Below are 23,021 nucleotides of genomic sequence, written 5' to 3' on the forward strand. Positions count from 1 at the left end.
TTATGAGGACATTCAAGCAGCAATATGGAGAGGTCTACCCAACAAGGAACTGAGGCGTTCTGCCAACAGTCTGCTTGAAGGTACCAGTCCTGTGTGTGAGATACCTGGAAGCAGATTTTCCAGCTTCTGTCAAGCCTTCAGATGACTGCAACTCTGGCCAATATCTTAAGTGCAATCGCACAAAAGACCTCAAGCAGAAACCACTCAGCTAAAATACTCTCAAATCCCTGGCCTACAGAAATTGTGTGGGGAAAATAACTGTTTATTATCCTTTTAATCTGTTTTACAGTAATCTGTTACACCTGACACATAATTAAATCATAGGTAAATTATTAAAAAACTGTGTCTGCAGATCATAAATGAATTATAACAAATCTATTTATTTGTTACACTATTTCAAACACTTCAGAAGCCCCCTACTTTCCACCTTCCAAGCAGTACTATGCTGTGATGCCCTAAAGAGAAACACTATCTTAACTTGTAATAGATTAGTTGTGCCAGCTAAATCTGAAATTAACTTATATAGAACTCAATAGAATGTATTTGTATGTGATTTCTTTGAGATTTATCCATGTGGTCACATTTATCAATGGTCGCTGCTGTTGTCCAGTCAGTCAGTCATGTCTGACTCTGCAACCCCACGGACTGCAGCATGCTGGGCTTCCCTGTCCTTCACTATCTCCCAGAGGTTGCTCAAACTCATGTCCATTGAATAACCATGGCAGTTTTTCATCTCTATTATTGTACATATGCTTCCCTGGTGGCTCAGAGGTTAAAGTGTCTGCCTGCAATGCGGGAGACCTGGGTTCGATCCCTGGGTCGGAAAGATCCCCTGGAGAAGGAAATGGCAACCCACACCAGTATTCTTGCCTGGAGAATCCCATGGACAGAGGAGCCTGGTGGGCTACAGTCCATGGGGTCACAAAGAGTCGGACACGACTGAGCGACCTCAGTTTCACTTTCTTTCATTGTACATATACTATTGACTATATGTTGTTCAGTCACTCAGTCATATCCAACTCTGCAACCCCATGGACTGCAGCACGCCAGGCTTCCCTGAGCTTTGCCATCTCCTGAAGCTTGCCCAAATTCATGTCCACTGGTTGGTGATGCCATCCAACCATCTTGTCTTCCCTACTCCCCTTCTCCTGCCTTCCATCTTTCCCAGCATCAGGGTTTTTTCCAATGAGTCAGCTCTTCACATCAGGTGGCCAAAGCGCTGGAGCTTCAGCATCAGTCCTTCAAATGAATATTCAGGGTTGATTTCCTTTAGGATTGACTGGTTTGATCTCCTTGCAGACCAATGGACTCTCAAGAGTCTTCTCCAACACCAGTTTGAAAGCTTCAATTCTTTGGTGCTCAACCTTTTTTATGGTCCAGCTCTCACATCTGTACATGACTACTGGAAAGACCACAGCTTTGACTAGATGGACCTTTGTTGGCAAAGTAATGTCTCTGCTTTTTAATAGGCTGTCTAGGTCTGTCTTAGCTTTTCTTCTAAGGAGCAACTGTCTTAATTTCATGGCGGCAGTCACCATCTGTAGTGATTTTGGAGCCCCCAAAAATAAAGTGTCTGTTTTCATTGTTTCCTCATCTATTTGTCATGAAGTGATAGAACCAGATGTTACGATCTTAGTTTTTTGAATGCTGAGTTTTAAGCCAGCTTTTTCATTCTCCTCTTTCTCCTTCATCAAGAGGCTCTTTAGTTCCTCTTCGTTTTCTGCCATAATGGTGGTGTCATCTGCATATCTGAAGCTATTGATATTTTTCCTGACAATCTTGATTCCAGCTTGAGATTCATCCAGTCCAGGATTTTGCATGATGTACTCTGGCATATATGTTAAGTAAGCAGGGTGACAACATACAGCCTTGATGTACTCCTTTCCCAATCTGGAACCAGTCCAGTTCTAAGTGTTCCTTCTTGACCTACATACAGGTTTCTCAGGAGGCAGGGAAGCTGGTATTCCCATCTCTTTAAGAATTTTACACATTTTGTTGTGATCCACACAATCAAAGACTTTAACACAGTCAGTGAAGCAGATGTTTTCTAGATTCCCCAGCTCTCTATGATCCAACCAATGTTGACAACTTGATCTCTGGTTCCTCTGCCTTTTCTAAATCCAGCTTGTACATCTGGAAGTTCTCAGTTCATGTACTGCTGAAGCCTAGCTTGGAGAATTTTGAACATGAACTTGCTAGAATGTGAAGTGAGTGCAATTGTGCAGTAGTTTGAACATTCTTTGGCATTGCCCTTCTTTGGGATTAGAATGAAAATTGATCTTTTCCAGTCCTGTGGCGACTCCTGAGGTTTCCAAATTTGCTAACATATTGAGTACAGCACATTAATAGTATCATCTTTTAGAATTTGAAATAGCTCAACTGGAATCCCATCACTGATCTCCTCCACTAGCTTTGTTTGTAGTGATGCTTCCTAAGGCCCACTTGACTTTGCATTCCAGGAAGTCTGTTTCTAGGAGAGTAATCACACCATCGTGGTTATCTGGGTCATAAAGGTTTTTTTGTATAGTTATTTTGTGTATTCTTGCCATCTCTTAATATCTTCTGCTTCTGTTAGGTTCATATAATTTCTGTCCTTTATTGAGCCCATCTTTGCATGAAATGTTCCCTTGGTACCTCTGATTTTCTTGAAGAGATCTCTGGTCTTTTCTGTTCTATTGTTTTCCTCTATTTCTCTGCATTGTTCACTTTGGAAGGCTTTCTTATCGCTCCATGCTATTCTCTGAAACTCTGCATTCAGCTGGATATAGCTTTCCTCTTCCCCTTTGCCTTTTGCTTTTCTTCCTTTCTCAGCTATTTGTAAGGACTTCTCAGACAACCATTTTGCTTTTTTGCATTTCTTTTTCTTGGGGATGATTTTATAAATACACCAAATTTTATTTTTTGATTCAAGCGTTAATGGATGTTTGACGTGCTTACATTTGGGGGCTATTATGAAAAAGCACATTTGGGATGTCTTTTGATACACAAATGCATGCATTTCTGTTTGATATTTAAAAGAAGTCAATTGAAATTCTGATCAAGGATTCAGTGAATCCATGGATCAAAGAAGATGTGGTATCCTTATAGCACTGAATATTCTAAGAACTTGATATATCCCTCCACTTATTCAAGTCATACTTGTTAAATAACATTTTATAATCTTGTGTGCTGTTGCTGCTGCTAAGTCACTTCAGTCGTGTCCAACTCTGTGTGACCCCATAGATGGCAGCCCACCAGGTTCCCCCGCCCCTGGGATTCTCCAGGCAAGAACACTGGAGTGGGTTGCCATTTCCTTCTCCAACGCATGAAAGTGAACAGTGAAAGTTAAGTCGCTCAATTGTGTCCGGCTGTTAGCGACCCCATGGACTGCATCCCACCAGGCTTCTCTGTCCATGGGATTTTCCAGGCAAGAGTACTGGAGTGGGGTGCCATTGCCTTCTCCCACAGAAATATACAAAATTTTTGGTAGATTTATTTCTAAGGATCTGATTTTTACTGAAATGATACCATCTTTTCAAAACTGTTTCATATTGACTAGCTGCTGGTATGTAGAAACAAAACTTATTTTGGGTATTAGCTTATCCAGTAATTCTGGTAAACTCATATCAATTCTAACAGATAACATATAGATTATTTTGCATTTTCTATATACACAATCATGTTGTAAACAAAGATAGTTTCATGTCCCTTTTCAAATCTTTATATATTTTTTTTAACTTATTGTACCAAGTAGGACTTTCCAGTAAAATGTTACTTAAAAAACAGGATTAGCAGGCATCCTAGTTTCATTCATAATCTTAACAGGAAAGTCTTTCATACTTCACCAATAAATATTAGTGTACTGGAGATTTGGGGGGGGGGTATGTTTATCATAATAATAATATTCCTTTCTATTATTTGCTTTGAAAAGAGATTTTTTTTTTTTTGGCCACACCTTGCGCTGTGCTTAGTCTCACAGTCCTGTCCGACTTTTTGCAACCCCATGGACTGCTGCCTGCCAGGCTCCCCTGTCCACAGAATTCTCCAGGCAAGAATACTGGAGTGGGTTGCCATGCCCTCCCTCAGGGGATCTTCCCAACCCAGGGATTGAACGTGTGTCTCCTGCATTACAGGAGGCTTCTTAACAATCTGAGCCACCAGAGAAGCCCTCAGATCTCAGTTCCTCCACAGGATCTCAGTTCTCTGATCAGGTATTGAACCCATGCCTCAGCAGTAAAAGTGCCAAGTCCTAACCATGGAACTGTCAGGGAATTCTTGAAAAGAGAGATTTAATTACAAATTGCCATTGAATTTTATCAATTGCTTTTTTAGCATCTATTAAGATGTTAAGATTTTTACCCTTTATTCTCTAAATGAGGAATATTATGTCAATTGTTGACTGTTAGATCAATCTTGCACTTCCAGAAGAAATGCATACTGGGAAATACTTGTTCATTATTTCTTCAAGTATCTGTTTTGCTCCATTCTCTCACATCTCCCTCTAGAATTCCAATTATGTATCAAGTGGTAGGCCACTTGATACTATTCTATTGTTCTCTGAAGCTCTGTTTATTTTTCTTTAATCTGTTTTCTTTCTAGTCTCCAAATTAGTTACTTTTTATAGCAATATCTTCCAGTTCACTAACTCTAACACTTTCACTCTTCTCAGTGATCTCTAGCTTTGTGTTAGGCCACCCGGCAAATTGTCCCTTTCAGTTATTGTACTTGTAGCGGGCAGAATGGTTTCCCAAAGATGTCCATGCTTTCCTCCACGGAATCTGAATATATTACCTTACACAACACAGACCAACCCCTGGCTGACAGCCAGCAAGGAAAGAGAGACCTATAATCTATGACCACAAAGAAATGAATCTGGCCAACAACCTTAATGAGACTGAAAGTGGATTCTTCAGTAAGCAACAGCATCCTGTCAACATTTTAACTGTAACCCATGAGACTGATGTCTAACCTACAGAACTGTGAAATCATGGATGTTGTGATTACACCTGTGGTAATCTGTTATGGAAGCAATAAAACACTAGTACAGATTTTGGTACCTGGAAGTGAGGTGCTACAACAACAAATACCTAAAAGTGTGGGACTGTTTCTGGAACCAGATAATGGGTAGAGGCTATAAGAATTCTAGTGAACATAATGAAGAAAATCTAAAATGCCTTGAACAAACTATTAATAGAAATGTGGTCTTGAAGAAGAGCCAGTGAAGGTTCATAAACTGCTTGTAGAAACCTGATCCTAGAGGATCAGAAGAAACTTGTTACTATTAACTGGAGTAAGATGGATCCTTGTTGTGTACTGATAGAAAGCTTAGTCAAACTGTGTCCTGCAAGTTCTGTGGAAAGCAGAATTTATAAACAAACTTGGATACTGACTTGACGAAATTTCCAAGGAAACTGGTGAAGGTATGACCTGGTTTCCTCTTGCTGCTTACAGTAAAATGTGAGATGACCAATTTAACCAGTGAACAGCAGCCTTGACCTATACCCATGGCCTGTAGACTGCCTACGGACTTCCTTTTCTACAGTCTGTCCTACTGATTTTTGAACTTGCTTGGCAAGGTCCAAAACTGTTTATGGTGTTTACTTAATGTTTAAAAAAAAAATGTGTTCTTTTTTAAAAAAATGAAAAAAAAAAAACCAGAAACCTCTTCATATTTTTAACTCCTCTATCAGTTCTGCTTCTCTGGTTGAACCCTGATATAGCACTTTTAAGTTCTTAAAAAAAAATTTTTTAGCTTTTTTAGTTTCCATGTCCTCTATACATTCACTGTAATTATTTTGCACTAAAGCCTTTAATAACAAATTTACAATAGATGCTTTAATTTTTTATCGGCTAATTGTAATATCTGAGCCACATCAGGCCCAATTTCTATTGATTGCTTTTTCTCAGCTACTCACATTTTCCAAAATCCTTGCACTTACGGCTATGGTTTTTCCTGTGGTCATGTATGGATGTGAGAGTTGGACTGTGAAGAAGGCTGAGCACCGAAGAATTGATGCTTTTGAACTATGGTGCTGGAGAAGACTCTTGAGAGTCCCTTGGACTGCAAGGAGATCCAACCAGTCCATTCTGAAGGCGATCAACCCTGGGATTTCTTTGGAAGGAATGATGCTAAAGCTGAAACTCCAGTACTTTGGCCACCTCATGAGAAGAGTTGACTCATTGGAAAAAACTCTGATGCTGGGAGGGATTGGGGGCAGGAGGAGAAGGGGACGACTGAGGATGAGATGGCTGGATGGCATCACAGGCTCAATGGACACGAGTCTGAGTGAACTCCAGGAGATGGTGATGAACAGGGAGGCCTGGCGTGCTGCGATTCATAGGGTCGCAAAGAGTCGGACATGACTGAGCGACTGAACTGAACTAACAATTTTATTTACTTTCAAATTTATTACTATATACAGACAATTGTGAATGATAAAATGCAAAGACTTTAAATCTAAGATGTTTCTGGAGCAGGCAGTTAACTTAGCTGGAAGAAAACTCTAAACATCATCTCCTCCATAGTGTGTTGCAACTGAATTCTCCATTCAGTTCTTTCAGCTGACAGCTACTGCTGTATGCCAGGCTTACTAGTCTTCTCCTGTACATGCATAATTAGAGGAACTGTACATAGTTCTCCTATATTTCTCCTATACACAATGATTTGTGCAGAACTGAAAATTTATTTTGAGACTCACTGTATCTATGGCCCTCCTTTTCCCAGGATTTCCACCCTAAATTTCCATCATTCTTCTAATTTCAAACTGTTCTGACCCTACTGTCTACTTAGCAAATACTATGGCTTTCTGGGTTCCCACATACAAAAATTGTGGCGTGCCCTCAGAGACCAGCCAGACATATGCAAATTTTACCCAGTATAGTTTCTGTCTTTCAGGCATCCATTCCCTCCAGTTTTTGCCTGCTTTTTACCACTCACCAGTATTTTCAAATAGTGTGGGGTTTTTTGTTTCAGGGAAGCACACTGCTGCTGCTGTTTAGTCACTAAGTTGAGTCTGTCTCTTTAGCTACAGCCACCAGGCTCCTCCATCCATAGGTTTTCCCAGGCAAGAATATTGGAGTGGGTTGCCATTTCCTTCTCCATGGGATCCTCCCAATCCAGGGATCAAACCTGCATCTCCTGGTTGGCATGCAGGTTCTTTACCATTAAGCCACCTAATGATATAATCATTATTTGCATGAAAGCTAATATAACCAAGCTACTCTACCATTACTGAGAGCAGGAAGCTCAACAGAGTATTTTTTTTTAACATTCCATTTTACGTTCTCTCTTGATATTTACATTACATCTCCTAGTTTTTTTTAGTGATTACTCAAGAGATTACAATAGTTATCCTTATATTATCACTGTCTACCAGCAGATAATGTAACACTACTTCATGAAAAATATAAGAATCTTATGAATGTGTAATTCTACTAGTCTCCCTCATGTGCTTTAAATGAATAAATTATTTAAATAAATCATTAAATGCAATACTTCAACATTCTCTTTTATAAAAAAGAAAAGATGATTCTTAAGGTCACTCCCAGCTTTCACATTTAATTATTATATAACCTATGGTAAGTATTTTTCTGTTTAATATCAGTCTGTTATTTATTATTAGTGGTCATACTCTATTAAGTGCATATACTGGAGCATGTGTGTGCTCAGCAACGTCCAACTCTTTGTAACCCCATGGACCGTAGCCCACCAGGCTCCTCTGTCCATGGGGTTTTTTAGGCAAGAGTACTGGAATGAGTTGCCATATCCTCCTCCAGGAGATCTTCCTGACTCAAGGATTGAACCTGCACTGCAGGCAGATTATTTACCACTGAGCCAATAGGGAGGCCCATACCAGAGCATACATTAAGGTAAAAATAGAAGTTGTATTACTAGGAATCCCATGATTTTTTTTCTTAATTTGGAAAACACTAAATCCCTCTGTAAAGTCAGCACTGCCCAAAAAATATTCATAAAGGAAATAAACTCTGAGGCATGTTAACCAGCAAATGGAAAATTACTTAGGTTTAGATGAAAACACTTACCCCTCTTCATTTTCTTTTAGTAAGCGACTGGCAATTCGGATCAACATGCAGTAAGCAAACTGTGATTTGAGACCAGATTTAGTAAATTTATTCAACATCTTAGAAACAGCAAGGCGATCATTCTTTTTAAGGTGATACAAAACTCCCAATGCATGGTACTAAAGAACAAGAAAAAGAATGTAAGACAGAAAGAAGGCTGAATAGGAAGAGGATAAAACTGACATAAAAATGCAATCATACAGAGCTAGGTTTTTAATAAAAAGATACCCAACTCTAATGTATACAAAGGGAATTATCTTTTCCATGCTGAATCAAACAAAGGCATGATTGAAAGGATGAGTTTTTAATTTACCCTGTTAATTCAGATTAGGTAAGTATTAAGGGGATGACATACAATCTGAAGACGGCTCTAGCAGATTCAGCGTTGCCCCATCCATCCTTAGGACAAAGGCTCTCAGGTCCAAGGCTTTAACCAGTGTTACAGGTCTTGCTTAGTGGCTTTAAATCATCTGTGGTTATGTTAGTGGTTAATAGATTCATCTCCTAAAGTAGGTTTAAGGCATGTAATTATCATGGCACTTTGTGTAAAAACACAATGATCAGAGTTAGGAGGGTGAGAATGCTTCCCAAGGGAAAAATTACTACTTTATTTCCTCATAACTGAATATGCTAACATGAGAAGTAAATGCTGAAATGGAATAAATAAGTACTCTCTCAAACACAAATGGGGTATTTTATACAAAAATTGCCAGTTAAGAATTTAATCTTGTTCCTTTTAATTAAGAATAGCCTAGTGAATATCAAAAGTAGATCCTTCCAACAAAACAGTTTTATGTCTAACATAACCATGGGTTTTGGGTTTTGGGTCATGGGTTTTGGGCTTCCCAAGTGGTTCAGTGGTAAAGAATCCACCTGCCAATGCAGGAGACGCAGGAGACATGGGTTCGATCCCTGGGTCAGGAAGATTCCCTGGAAGAGGGCATGGCAACATGCTTCAGTATTCTTTCCTGGAAAATCCCATGGACTGAGGAGCCTGGTGGGCTACAGTCCATAGGGTCACAAAGAGTATGACTTGACTAAGCGACTGAGCACGCAACTCAAACAGTATAATCAAGGCCTGAAAAGCTTGGAACTGAACATCCACCTTCACAAATTAATTTTCAAACAAAGGACTAAAATGAATTATGACCTTCAGGATAAGCATCTCAAATATCACTGAATATAAGAATCTTTCTCAAACATTCTGACAGCTTCTACTAAATACTAGCAGGGTAAATCATAATTAGGGAATACTTACTTGAGAATATGCACTAACAGGTTACTTAATATTAAATTGCTTAATATTAGTCTTTAGCTAATACTCATCTGAAGAATCAATAAATTGCCCCTAAAATGTAGGGTTACAGAAAGCTGACCTAGAGACATAAGGTAAGGTGATTCAGTGACAGTACCTGGACCATAATATTATCACTTGAAGCAGCTTCTTGGGCTTCATTGACCCAGCGCTTAACCACATCATAGCTTATCTTCATCATGTGCTAAATACAGAAAAATTGAGAACAGATCATGCACAGTCACTAAAAGTTTAGAAACATGAGTTAGTTTTCTTGGAAAATCACTAACAGACATTTCCAGAAAAAAAAAAAAAAACAACTTTACAGTGTTACACATCTATTTCAAGTCTCTGAGACAACTAGTAAACCTGATACACTTGTTCAAGACCCCTTTGCAAAGGTGGCGTATGTCTGTGGGCTGGGAGAGGTGCATAAAGGGAAGTAATGAGAGGGAAAGGAAGGGAAGGGAATGGATAATTAATAAGATGGTACTTAAATAATGTTAACATCATAGGTTTTACTTCCAGGAAACTCACCTGGAAGAAAAAACAGAGTGCCATAAAAAAGTAGAGTACCTGCTGTAAAACTTGACCAATTATATTCCAGAACCAGCAACTCTCGTGATTCAGATGATCTAATCCATTCACACATTAGTAACCAATTTTAATCAAATACAATGTGATAGGCTGCCATGAATAAATTTTGTTTTGGTGAAAAAGAGAAAGAAAAGACATTACTAAAACAAAGAGCACTTCCTGGGAGGAAATTTAGTAGTGGGACAGTAGACTTTGGATTGAAGGACAATTGCACACACAAGGCACCAACAAAAACAGAGGACAGAGAGACAAGAGGTACAAGGGCAGGTCATAAAGGAAGACTCAAAGGAAGAGACTGACTCTCAGTTTCTTTCCTGACCTTCACCCCACCCTTATCCCCATCTGTATTATATGTACAACATAACTTTCTGATGACCAAAACCTTTCAAACATATGAAAACTTCATCCTTTTAACTGCCGATTTTAATTGTTAAATGTTCCTCTGTCAGATAAAGCATTCATATAAAGTAACAGAAATGTGTACATATTTTTTAATGTTTCATTTGTGAGAGAATCATAGTGATATTTTGTTTTTGCAACTAGAAACTGTACCATGCATGAGAATCAGTTACTTGTTCACTTACTAAGGAAGATACCAATGCTGAACTCGATACACTGGAGACTTTATCCACAATGGCCTGCTTCATGTATCTCTCAATGGCCTGCAACATTGTTCCCTAAGAACATTCATAAAGAAAAAGGCTGAAGTAAGACATTTTCATGCAAAATTACCACTTCAAAATAATCTACAAACACAAGTCACACATTTGTTTCTGTGCAAATATTTAGAATGTATGAAAAGGCTGATTATATAATCATCAGATCCCAGGGGACAAGAAGGAACATTTTAGAGTATACATAAGGAAAAGGAGTAACTGCTCCACAATGAAATAAATGGTCTCAAAGTGGAGAATCCCAGTTCGGAAATATACAAGTAAAGGCTGAACCTACCAGAGGTATTATAAAAGCAATTCCTAAATGGGGATGCTATTGAAGTCTTTTAGATACCTCTATGTGTAGTGCATATATTGGGCTGGTCAAAAAGGTCATTTGAGCTTTTGCACACCTTACAGAAAAACCCAAACAAACTTTTTGGCCAACCCAATATTTTTCACATGGATCCCAGGAAGTTCTATAAATCAATTATAAACTGATTATTTCAAATACATAAGAAATTACATGTGAAATATGCTAATTATATTGAGTCCTCAACATAAAATCTGCTGAAAATAAAGTTCTTTTTAACTTACCTGGAAGAAAGTGTAGCCCTGGCAAGGTGGTGTTAAATAAGGATGGTACATACACCAAGCTCAATTACTTAGATGAAGTGAATCTTCTTGCTAGCCCTGGCATGGTCAAGTCTTATGCTATCGATTTAATGGTAAAAACAAAAGCAACCACAACAAAGTAACTGAGCACTGGAAAACATTAAACCATTTCTATTACTCCTTCTAGGATCCAGATTTACCATTGAATCCTGCTCAACCTTTGAAACGTGAATGCAAATGTATACATAAATGTATACATAATGTATACCGGATCATGAATATAGCCAAAATCTTATTCAATTTGCTTGGCAATGCCCAGTCTGCCCTTCATTTTAACCTTTCCTGCAGAGTTCCAAGAATGGGACAGTCTTACATACTCTATAACCTCATTCCTTCTAATACAACAGACTAGGGCAAGGTTAAACACCTGACTTAGACCTAGGTGGACACAAGTCACTGGCTAGCTGATGGCTAGTCAGGCTGTTTCCCCTAAATACTTAAACAAGGAGGCTTGAGCCTCATAAATAAAGGATCATAATAGTAAATACCTGGAAATCTTGTTGTTGAGATCCTTACAGCTGTCCTATTTCTAGTTCTGAGATCTGGTTGTAAGTTTTACCTCAAATTCTGAGAGATTTGTATTTTGTAATAAAGTTGTTTTTTTTTAAGCTAAATTTGGGACTTCCCCACTGGTCCAGTGGTTGAGACTTCACCTTCCAGTAGGTGGGAGGGTCAATTCCTTGGTCAAGGGGTTGAGATCCCACATGCCTCTTGGCCAAAAAAACCAGAACATAAACGACAGAAGCAATGTTGTAACAAACGTAATAGACATTTCAAAAATGGTGCACATCAAAAAATTTTTATAAAAATAAAAATAAAATAAAAAGGCTAAATTCAAATGGCTCTTGTTTCCTACGAGCAACGTGCCCTATGACAAAAATTCATGAGAGCAGATATGGAGAGAAACAGACTAATCTAAATAAACAAAAGGAAAAAACAATCTAGAAGAAAAAAGCCTGGAGCCACAAAAGCCTTTCTGGTAGTTGTGTTTCTCTGCTGCTGCTGAATCACAAAGTCAGACAAGGAATCCTACTAAGTTTACATGGCCACCTGCAGACAAACACAGGTCCCCTTTGATGCCTCAGTAAAGCAAAGAACTTACATCAGTGATTCTGCAGAGAGCCCTGATGGCTGGGCCTCGGTACACATCTTCCTTTCCAGTCATGTCCTTAGTCAGACTGAGAAAAATCAAATTATTACCGTAAGATTAAAGTTTTCTCTTCTGTGGAGTCCACCCATCCTTAATTCCACTTGTCCCCATAATTATCTTAATGCAACTATTGATTCAACAAATATTTATTGAGTATCTTCTTTGGATAAACATAAAAATTATTGGATAGAAGACCATTTTAAATCTAAAGAACACAGCAGGGAGCAAAACCAAGTCTTTGCCTTCATGGAGCTTACATTCTAGAAGGAAAAGAGACATTAGTCACATAAACTAAGTACATACATAATTTTAGGTAAATCCATGACTCTGCAATCTCATTCCTTTTTATGACTAAGTAATAGTCCAATGTATACTGATTACTGGCATAAAAAACAGACTGATATAGAGAGCCTCATGCTCAAATCCCAAGTTCCCCAAACCTAACTCTTTAAAAGAAACTGACTGATAGCCAAGAGGCACATGAAAAGATGCTCAACATCACTAATTATTAAAGAACTACAAATCAAAACTCACACCAGATGGAATGGCCATCATCAAAAAAAATCAACGAATGATAAATGCTGTAGAGGATGTGGAGAAAAGGACTCTCTTACACTGCTGGTGGGAATGTAAATTGATAGAGTCACTATAGAGAACAGTATAGAGGTTCTGTGAAAGTGTTAGTTGCTCAGTTGTGTCCACCTCTTGACAATCCCATGGACTGTAGCCCGCCAGACTCCTCTGTCCACGGGATTCTCCAGGCAAGCTTACTGGAGTGAGTTGCCATTCCCTTTTCCAGGGGATCTTCCCAACTCAGGGACTGAACCTGGGTCTCCTGCATTGCAGATGGACTCTCTAGCATCTGAGCCACCAGGGAAGCCTAAGGAGGTTCCTTAAAAAACTAAAAATAGATCTACCATATGACCTAGCAATCCCCTCTTGGGCATATACTGAGAGAAGATCATAACTCAAAAAGATACATGTACCCCAATGCTCACTGCAGCACTATTTACAATAGCCAGGACACTGAAGCAACCTAGATGGCCATCAACAGAGGAATGAAAAAAGAAGATATGATGTGAAGTGAAGTCGCTCAGTCGTGTCTGAGTCTTTGCAACCCCATGGACTGTAGCCTGCCAGGCTACTCCATCCTTGGGATTTTCCAGGCAAGAGTACTGGAGTGGGTTGTCATTTCCTTCTCCAGAGGATCTTCCCAACCCAGGGATTGAACCCTGGTCTCCTGCATTGCAGGCAGACGCTTTACCATCTGAGCCACCAGGGAAGTCCCAGGGAAGACATGATACATATATACAATGGAACATTACTCAGCCATAAAAAGGAACGAGACTGCAGAGACATGGATAGACCTAGAGACTGTCATACAGAGAGAAGCCAGAAAGAGAAAAACAAATATTGCATATTAATGCATATATGTGGAATCTAGAAAAATAGTACAGATGAACCTGTTTGCAAAGCAGAAACAGAGACACAGATGTAAAGAACATACATATGGACACCAAGGGGGGGTAAACTGTGGGAATAAACTGAAAACTTGGGATTGACATATACACACTGCTGCTGCTGCTAAGTCGCTACTATGTATAAAACAGTAACTAATGAGAACCTACTGTATAGCACAGGGAAAAATAAAGATGGTACAATCTTCTTTATTGTAGGACATTTGTTTGTAGGACATTTGTTGTTAGGACATTTGTTAAAGTAACCTTACAAATGCATTTCAATATATATTAGGTACAGACAAATATTGTTTGATTCCAATTATATGAGATAACTAGAATGAGAACAAGACCCAGCTTCCCCCTCAGTGAGTCTACCCCATCGGAAGCTTCCATAAGCCTCTTATCTTTCTCCATCAGAGGGCAGTCTGAAAACCACAATCACAGAAAACTAACCAATCTAATCACATGGACCACAGCCATCTCTTCACACTTACCATCTCCTGTTTAATCATTTCCAATTTGCCTTGATTCATGGACCTAACATTCCGGGTTCCTATGCAATATTGCTCTTTACAGCATCGGACCTTGCTTCTATCACCAGTCACATCCACAACTGGGTGTTGCTTTTGCTTTGGCTCCATCTCTTTGTTCTTTCTGGAGCTGTTTCTCCACTGATCTCCAGTAGCATATTGGGCACCTACCGACCTGGGGAGTTCATCTATCAGTATCCTATCATTTTGCCTTTTCATACTGTTCCTGGGGTTCTCAAGGCAAGAATACTGAAGTGGTTTGTCATTCCCTTCTCCAGTGGACCACAGTTTGTCAGAACTCTCCACCATGACCCATCCGTCTTGGGTGCCCCTACATGGCATGGCTCATAGTTTCACTGAGTTAGACAAGGCTGTGACCCCACAAGAGACTGTCCCGGACTTGCCTGTGGGTGTCTGGGAGTCTCTGGCAGAGGCGTGGGTCATGGTGGCCTGCTGCATAGTTGGGGGCACTGAGTATAGCTGTACATGCATGGGATCTTTTGAGGGAGGTCACCATTATCTTCATTACCTCCACCATATTTTGGACCCAGGTAAATAGCAGGGAGGGAACATAGCTCCACCCATCAACAGAAAATTGGATTAAAGATTTACTGAGTCAAATTCATAGAGTCCAAAAATACACTGGTATATGCCAGGGGCTGGAGGTGGGGGTGGAGAGGGGAAATGGGGAGTTAGAGTTTAATGGGGACAGAGTTGTAGTTCAGGAAGGTGAAAAATTTGGGAGACGGATGAGAGTTGCACAACAATGTGAATGTATTCCGTGCCACTGAACTGTACGGTTAAGTATGGGTAAAATAGCATGCTTTATATTATGTGACTGTGTGCAGGCTTAGTTGCTCAGTCATGTCCAGTTTTTTCCATCTCCATGGACTGTAGCCCTCCAAGCTCTTCTGTCCATGGGATTCTCCAGGCAAGAATACTGGAGTGGGTTGACACGTCCTCCCCTCCAGGGAATCTTCCAGACCCAGGGATCAAGCCCACTTATCCCTGTGTCTCCTGCACTGCAGGCAGATTCTTTCCTGGCTGAGTTACGGAGGAAGACTTATCAAAGTTTAAAAAAACTTTTTTAAAGAAAAGAAAGAAATTGACTAAAATGATTACTTCAAGATGTCTCTTTCTCAGGAATGGCTTTCTAAATTGACAACTGTCATTGATTTCAGACCCTTCTATGGAGCTGCAAAAGCAGGCAGGGGAGTGTAGACTGAGGTACGAAACTTCATGTCCCTAATTTTAAAAGGTTTTTAATCTTTAGATTATTCACTCTTTTGTCTTTCCTTCTCCTGTCTTCTATGTATTTATATTACCCTCAAATTGACTCTCCACCTCCTCTCTCACTCAGTTCCCCTCACATAATCCAAAATGGCCTCCAACTCACTTCATCAGGGCACCAAGAGGAGAAAGGCTGAATAACTGACAGTCCTTCAGGTTCTTTCATTTTTCAATTATTAAAGTATTTTACTCATGTAACAATCCATTCTCAATATATTCAGAAAGGTATAAAATATAAAGTCTAAGTCTGTCTTCATACACCCTAGCCTGTAGTGCCACTCAACCAGAAACAGTCATTGTGAATAGTCACTTATGTTTTCTTAAGGAAGTTCTTAAAATACATATTTACAAGCACAGGGGTTTATTAAAATGCACGCCAATGGATATCCACTCCTCTGGTACCTTCAATTATACTTAAGGATATAATCTGAGAATCTTTCCATACAGGCAGATTTTTTAAAATTTTAGATATTTATGTTTTTAAAAATATATAAATGTACATCTAAAACCTTTTTAATGGCAGCACAGATTTCCATTGTTTGGATACAAATAATTTATCGACCAGTCTTTTTCACAAATATTTGCATTTTTCCAATTAGATAAAAACTGAGGTCTGGCAGGATTAGTTCTTCTAAGGCTTCTCTCCTTTGCCTATTGATAGCACAGAAGTAGTCATAATAATGTATAAACAAAAAGGAATGTAAAAGAATGAAACTAGAACACTTTCTAACACCATACACAAAAATAAACTCAAAACGGATTAAAGATCTAAACGTAGGACCAGAAACTATTAAACTCCTAGAGGAAAACAGGCAAAACATTCTCCGACATGAACCACAGCAGGATCCTCTATGACCCACCTCCCAGAATATTGGAAATAAAAGCAAAAATGAACAAATGGGACCTAATTAAAATTAAAAGCTCTGCACAACAAAGGAAACTATAAGCAAGGTGAAAAGACAGCCTTCAGAATGGGAGAAAATAATACCAAATGAAGCAACAGACAAAGAATTAATCTCAAAAATATACAAGCCACTCCTGCAGCTCAATTCCAGAAAAATAAAAGACCCTATCAAAAAGTGGGCCAAAGACATTTCTCCAAAGAAGACACACAGACAGTTAACAAACACATGAAAAGATGCTCAACATCACTCATTATCAGAGAAATGCAAATCAAAACCACAATGAGGTACCATTTCACGCCAGTCAGAATGGCTGCGATCCAAAAGTCTACAAGCAGTAAATGCTGGAAAGGGTGTGGAGAAAAGGGACCCCTCTGACACTGTTGGTGGGAATGCAAACTAGTACAGCCACTATGGAGAACAGTGTGGAGATTCCTTAAAAAACTGGATTAGAACTGCCATATGACCCAGCAATCCCACTGCTGGGCATATACACCGAGGAAACCAGAATTGAAAGAGACACGTATACCCCAGTGTTCACTGAAGCACTGTTTATAATAGCCAGGACACGGAAGCAACCTAGATGTCCATCAGCAGATGAATGAACAAGAAAGCTGTGGTACATATATACAATGGAGTATTACCCAGCCATTAAAAAGAAAACATTTGAATCAGTTCTAATGAGGTGAATGAAACTGGAGCCTATTATACAGAGTGAAGTAAGCCAGAAAGAAAAACACCAATACAGTATACTAACACATATATATGGAATTTAGAAAGATGGTAACAATAACCCTGTATGCGAGACAGCAAAAGAGACACAGATGTATAGTACAGTATTTTGGACTCTGTGGGAGAGGGCAAGGGCGGGATGATTTGGGAGAATGGCATTGAAACGTGTGAAATATGTGAAACGAATTGCAAGTCCAGGTTTGATGCATGATACAGAGTGCTCGGGGCTGGTGCACTGGGATGACCCAGAGGGATGGAATGGGGAGGGAGGTGGGAGTGGGGTTCAGGATGGGGAACACGTGTACACTCATGGCAGATTCAAGTCAATGTATGGCAAAACTAATACAATATTGTAAAATAAAATAAATAAATAAATAATTTTTAAAAGGCATGGCTACGTTTCAAAAAAACTTTACTTACAAAATGGCACAACAGCTTTGGCCACTGGCCACAGTTTGGCAACAGCTGCTCTGAACTTCTGTTTAGCTTAGGCTGCCCTGACAGTAAAGGCTTACCTACAGATAGTTTATTGGGAATGCGTTCTGAGAGAGAAGTAAAAGATAAGGAAGTAAACAAAGGAGGAGGGAAAATCAACCCAGACAAGTTTTCTCTAGTGAATCACTGCCACAAGCAACTGGTTATTTAATAAGCAACCTACTGAGGAACCTAATGAAATCTCAGCAACCACACATTCAAGGAATGAAAAAGAAAGAATTTATCCACAAGCTCTTCGCCCCTGGTAAAGAGTTAACCCCAGAGAGTTAACTCCCCGTTCTCTTAACATTCACATGTTAACTCACACATATGAGTTCAGAGTACGTACAAGAAATCTCAGGGCAGAAAGCAAAACATTCACCACATGCTTCAAGTGAGGCACTATTGCAAGTAAGCTGGACCCTCACGGAAATGCTGACCACAGCCATGACTAGAACCAAAGATGAGGCTGAAGAAATGTGAGGTGGCTTGAAAGTGGCACCCAGTATGGCTCATCCTTTGTACCCCTCACATTTGAACATGTCTTCCATTGAATCTAATCTATCACTGAGTCTTCAGGATGGTACCATTCACTGTTTCTTCAAGAGACAGGAAGCATGAGTAGAACATGGTACAATCCTTGCTGCTACAGCTCATTTCAAAGCCATAACTGATACTCATCATCTCCTTCATATAACCATCCATTCTGTATTTCCCTCACTCTTGGCCAGCACTTCATCTTATCTCGGTTATGCCTCTGGTAGATGACTGAAACCTTTATCCCAAGGGATCCACACCTTTTGTTGGTTTTACCCTGGTTGGACCACTGGCTGTTCTCTAATCATCATTTTCCCATGCATGAATGCACCAAAATATACTTGAGTGAGTACTCTGAATTCTGGATACAGTCCTCTCTGTCACCTGTATATGAACAAGCCTAGATCCTGGGAGGAATCAAGGTCAATTACCTCTATGAGTGTATCAGCGCCTTCCATCGCCCGCTGGTCCACTAGGCATGAAGAACGCAAAGTGACCCAGTAATAGTCGTCATTTCGAATGTTTAACTGGCTCACTTGCTGCTCCAGGGCTGTTCTGACTCTGGAGTGTGTGATGCTTTAGGTTTGCCAACCTGTTACTCAGACATGTAGCATCCAGAAGTGTGGGACAATTGTGAGCTGGAGATAATCCATAACCAATGGGAACCAGGGATCAATGGGTTAAGTGCTTCCCTTTTTTCATCCCTTGAAAACATTGTCCCCTAGGAACTGGGACCTCTAATCCATACTTAGGGTGAGAACTGGAAGAATAAATTCTCCAAGTGGGTCACTGGGAGTAAGGGAGAGAGGCCAGTCCTATTTCTAACCATGGATTTCTGGACCCACCTGGTCTATTTACTGGCGACAGTACCATACACTGGCAACTGATTCAGTGCATATATGGCATCTTGGAGAATTCCCAACCTCACGGGGTCCTACCTCCAACCTACTACTTCAGCTGAGTATTCAACAAGCCCGGTCATCATGGCATCCGACTGTCTCCTTCTAGGAGACACACAATGTAGTGAAACTACTGACCTCCCTCCTAGTCATGAACCCATTGTCACTCCATTTTTGCCATAAAATGAGTGGCAATGTCATGCAGGATACCATGAAAATAAATCAAGAATAACTGTTTATACCACAATTTGGACCTACTGCAAATCTCTAGTTTATTCTCTATTTTATGGTGTTTGGGTCATGCAATTTAAAAAAAAATTATGTAGTCAAATGTATCAATCCTTTCTTTCATTGCCTCTGGATTTTAGTGATAATTACAAACCTTTTCCCTACAGCAAGGTTTTCCTCTAGTACTTATATAGCTTCATCTTTTAAAATTTATATTCCTTATCTTTTCAGAGTTGACTTATTAATATGTTGTGAAATACAGATCAAATTTTATCTTTTTATAAGTGGCTACTCAGTTGTCCCAGCATCGTGTATAAAAATGTACATGTTAAGCTGGAAGGAGAAAAATATCGTAAATTAACACAAATATATGAAATCTAGAAAAATGGTACTGACGAACCTATCTGTAGGGCAGGAATAGAGATACAGATGTAGAGAATGGACTTGTGTCCACAGCAGGTGAAAGAAAGGGTGGGACAGGCTGGAAAAGCAGCATGGACACATACACACTGCCATGTGCGGAAGAAATAGCTCATGGGAAGATGCTGCAGAGCACAGGGAGCTCAGCTCCATGCTCTGATGGCGCAGAGGGTGGAATGAGAGGGGGTGGGGAGGAGGCTCAGGAGGAAGAGGATATATATATACTTACAGCTGATTTACACTGTTGTATAGCAGGAACTAACAACACTGTAAAGCAATTGTACTTCAATTAAAAAATACATTACAGAAAAAAAAAAAAAAAAAAGATCCTGCATGCCACAGCTAAGACCCGGCACAGTCAAATAAATTACTTTTTTTTAAGTACAAGTTTGAAACTGGAGCCTATTATACAGAGTGAAGTAAGCCAGAAAGAAAAACACCAATACAGTATACTAAAGCATATATATGGAATTTGGAAAGATGGTAACAATAACCCTGTATGTGAGACAGCAAAAGAGACACAGATGTATAGTACAGTCTTTTGGACTCTGTGGGAGAGGGCAAGGGCGGGATGATATGGGAGAATGGCATTGAAACATGTGAATTATCATATGTGAAACGAATCGCCAACAGGTTCGACGTGTGATACAGGGTGCTTGGGGCTAGTGCACTGGAATGACCCAGAGGGATGGGATGGGGAGGGAGGTAGGAGGGGGTTCAGGATGGGGAACACATGTACACTCATGGCAGACTCAAGTCAATGTATGGCAAAACCAATACAATAAAGAAAAATAAATAGAAAAAAAAAGTACATATTTACCCTAGTGATTAGACATGCCACCTTCATCATATACTAAATTTTCACATGTACTTGGGTCTAATTCTGCACTTTCTATTTGTACCAGAGAAGTCCAAAAAATGTAGATCAGTACAGCCGAGGTGACGCTTTACTAGCCATAGTGCTAGTTTCCACTGGTCTCTTTGTCTATGGTACTGACTCCTACCAGAAGCATATGGGAAATCCAACTCCTCTCCATTCTTGGTAACATTTGGTAAAGTGAGTCTATTTAATTTTCAGTTGATTCAAAGATGTATAGTGGTGTCTCACTGTGGTTTTAAATGGCACATCTCAGGCTTTCAGGTGTCTGAAATATTTCTGTCACATCACAGTAATGTTCCAGAACTAGGGCTGGCCTCAAGCAAGACCAGAAAGTAAAGAGAAAAACAAGAACAAACAAGGATTCTCCCCCCATCTTTCCAGCTTGCAGAGGTGTTGTCTTTAACCCGTACTCAGGATTGAGACAGGCTTCAGTCTTTGTTGACTCCTCCCACCATACAGTTCTTGGATTAGTTCGTTCTCAGTCCAAAATAATCATGAAATTCACCATACTGTTATTCATTCAGTTCAGCTGCTCATTCATGTCTGATTCTTTGCAACCCCATGGACTGCAGCACACCAGGCTTCCCTGTCCATCACCAACTCCTGGAGCTTGCTCAAACTCATGTCCATCAAGTTGGTGATGCCATCCAACCATCTCAATGCTCTATTGTCCCCTTCTCCTCCTGCCCTCAACCTTTCCCAGCATCAGGGTCTTTCCCAGTGAGTCAGTTCTTTGCATCAGATGGCCAAAGTATTGGAGTTTCAGCATCAGTCTTTCCAATGAATATTCAGGACTAATTTCCTTTAGGATGGACTGGTATGATCTCCTTGCAGTCCAAAGGACTCTCAAGAGTCTTTTTCAACACCACAGTTCAAAAGCAGCAATTCTTCGGTGCTCAGCCTTCTTTACGGTCCAACTCACATCTATACATGACTACTAGAAAAACCATAGATTTGACTAGACAGACCTTTGTTGGCAAAGTAATGTCTCTGCTTTTTAATGTGCTGTCTAGGTTGGTCATAGCTTTTCTTCCAATGAGCAAGTGTCTTTTAATTTCATGGCTGCAGTCACCATCTGCAGTGATTTTGGAGCCCAAAACAATAAAGTCTCTCACTGTTTCCACTGTTTCCCCATCCATTTGCCATGAAGTGATGGGACTGGATGCCATGATCTAATTCACTGTTATTATTCAAAGGCCTCAGGTATACCTGTATACCTTTCTATATCTCTGTCCAGAGGTTTTTGTTGTAATTATTGGAATAGATGAATTGTCGTGGCATTTCTTCATCTTGGCTAGAATTAGAAGTCCCTGACCCTCCCTTTTACTTGCTGGTGTTCATTAAGCAAGAGAAGGGAATTTTATGACTTGGCATCATTTTCATCATTTTCTCTCAAAAGTCTTCCACAATTTCATTTTAACAGAGAATAAGTATTTAATAGAGAATAAGAATCCAAATAAACTGGGTAGTCTGCATGTCAACTGGGCAGGAGAGAGGGAAGAAAAGCAGCATATAGAAAGGTTTCACAACACCCATTAAACCCACTGAGACAGTTAATTTTCTGTGTCAACTTCACCGAGTTAAGGGATGCCCAGATAACTGGTAAAACATTACTTCTGGGTGTGTCTAGGGGAGCTTTTTCCAGAAGAGACTGGCATTTGAATCAGTAAGCTGAAAAAGAACAGAACTGCCACTTCTGTGGAAAAAATAAAATGGAGTAATCCCAGATGCAAGAAAATTCAGTTCTATGGTTCTGAAAGCCAAAGATGGTAGAACTTCATGGAGTGTTTAACCATATTAAAGCTAAGAGAGCAGCCAAGTAAAATATGGACTGAAAAATCAGCTTTTGGGATTCTGCAATCAAGAGATTACTAGAAATCTTTGAGAGAGAAGTTTCACTAGAGTGATGGCTAAGTCAAATTAGAATAGTATCTCACTTCTTTTCTTATTCTACACCAAGTTCTGGTAGACATAATGTCAGGGAAAGCAACACCATTCAAATTGAAAGGCTATTTCAGGCTTGAATATTTCTTACCAAGTCTGTGGATGGTCTTAGCTTCTTGCTTCCTTCAGAAACTAAAGTACTGTCTTCCTCTTGCCCAAATCCTCACATTATTCCCACAACTGATATCAAAACTGCCTGCCAGACAGTCATTCCCATAGCCCCTAAGCCCCCCCCTTATTTCTTCCTAAACCATGGTCTCTAAACTGAGACTGTGAAATTTCCCACTCCAGCGCT

General features: G+C 39.8%; 1 protein-coding gene across 4 annotated transcripts in view; it reads right to left on the reverse strand.

Moving 5' to 3' along the window:
* Positions 1-23,021, reverse strand: part of COPG2 (COPI coat complex subunit gamma 2) — a 163,228-nt gene that overhangs the window by 110,958 nt on the left and 29,249 nt on the right. For all 4 annotated transcript variants that reach the window (XM_015095386.4, XM_042248839.2, XM_060414835.1 and 1 more), the window contains 4 exons: positions 12,383-12,458; positions 10,537-10,629; positions 9,474-9,560; positions 8,023-8,180 (listed from right to left, as the gene is read on the reverse strand). In XM_015095386.4, coding sequence (XP_014950872.3) covers positions 8,023-8,180; positions 9,474-9,560; positions 10,537-10,629; positions 12,383-12,458 — 414 coding nt within the window. The remainder of the gene's footprint in view (positions 1-8,022; positions 8,181-9,473; positions 9,561-10,536; positions 10,630-12,382; positions 12,459-23,021) is intronic.

This window comes from Ovis aries, chromosome 4, assembly GCF_016772045.2.
Source record: "Ovis aries strain OAR_USU_Benz2616 breed Rambouillet chromosome 4, ARS-UI_Ramb_v3.0, whole genome shotgun sequence".
In the NCBI taxonomy this organism is placed as follows: Eukaryota; Metazoa; Chordata; class Mammalia; order Artiodactyla; family Bovidae; genus Ovis; species Ovis aries.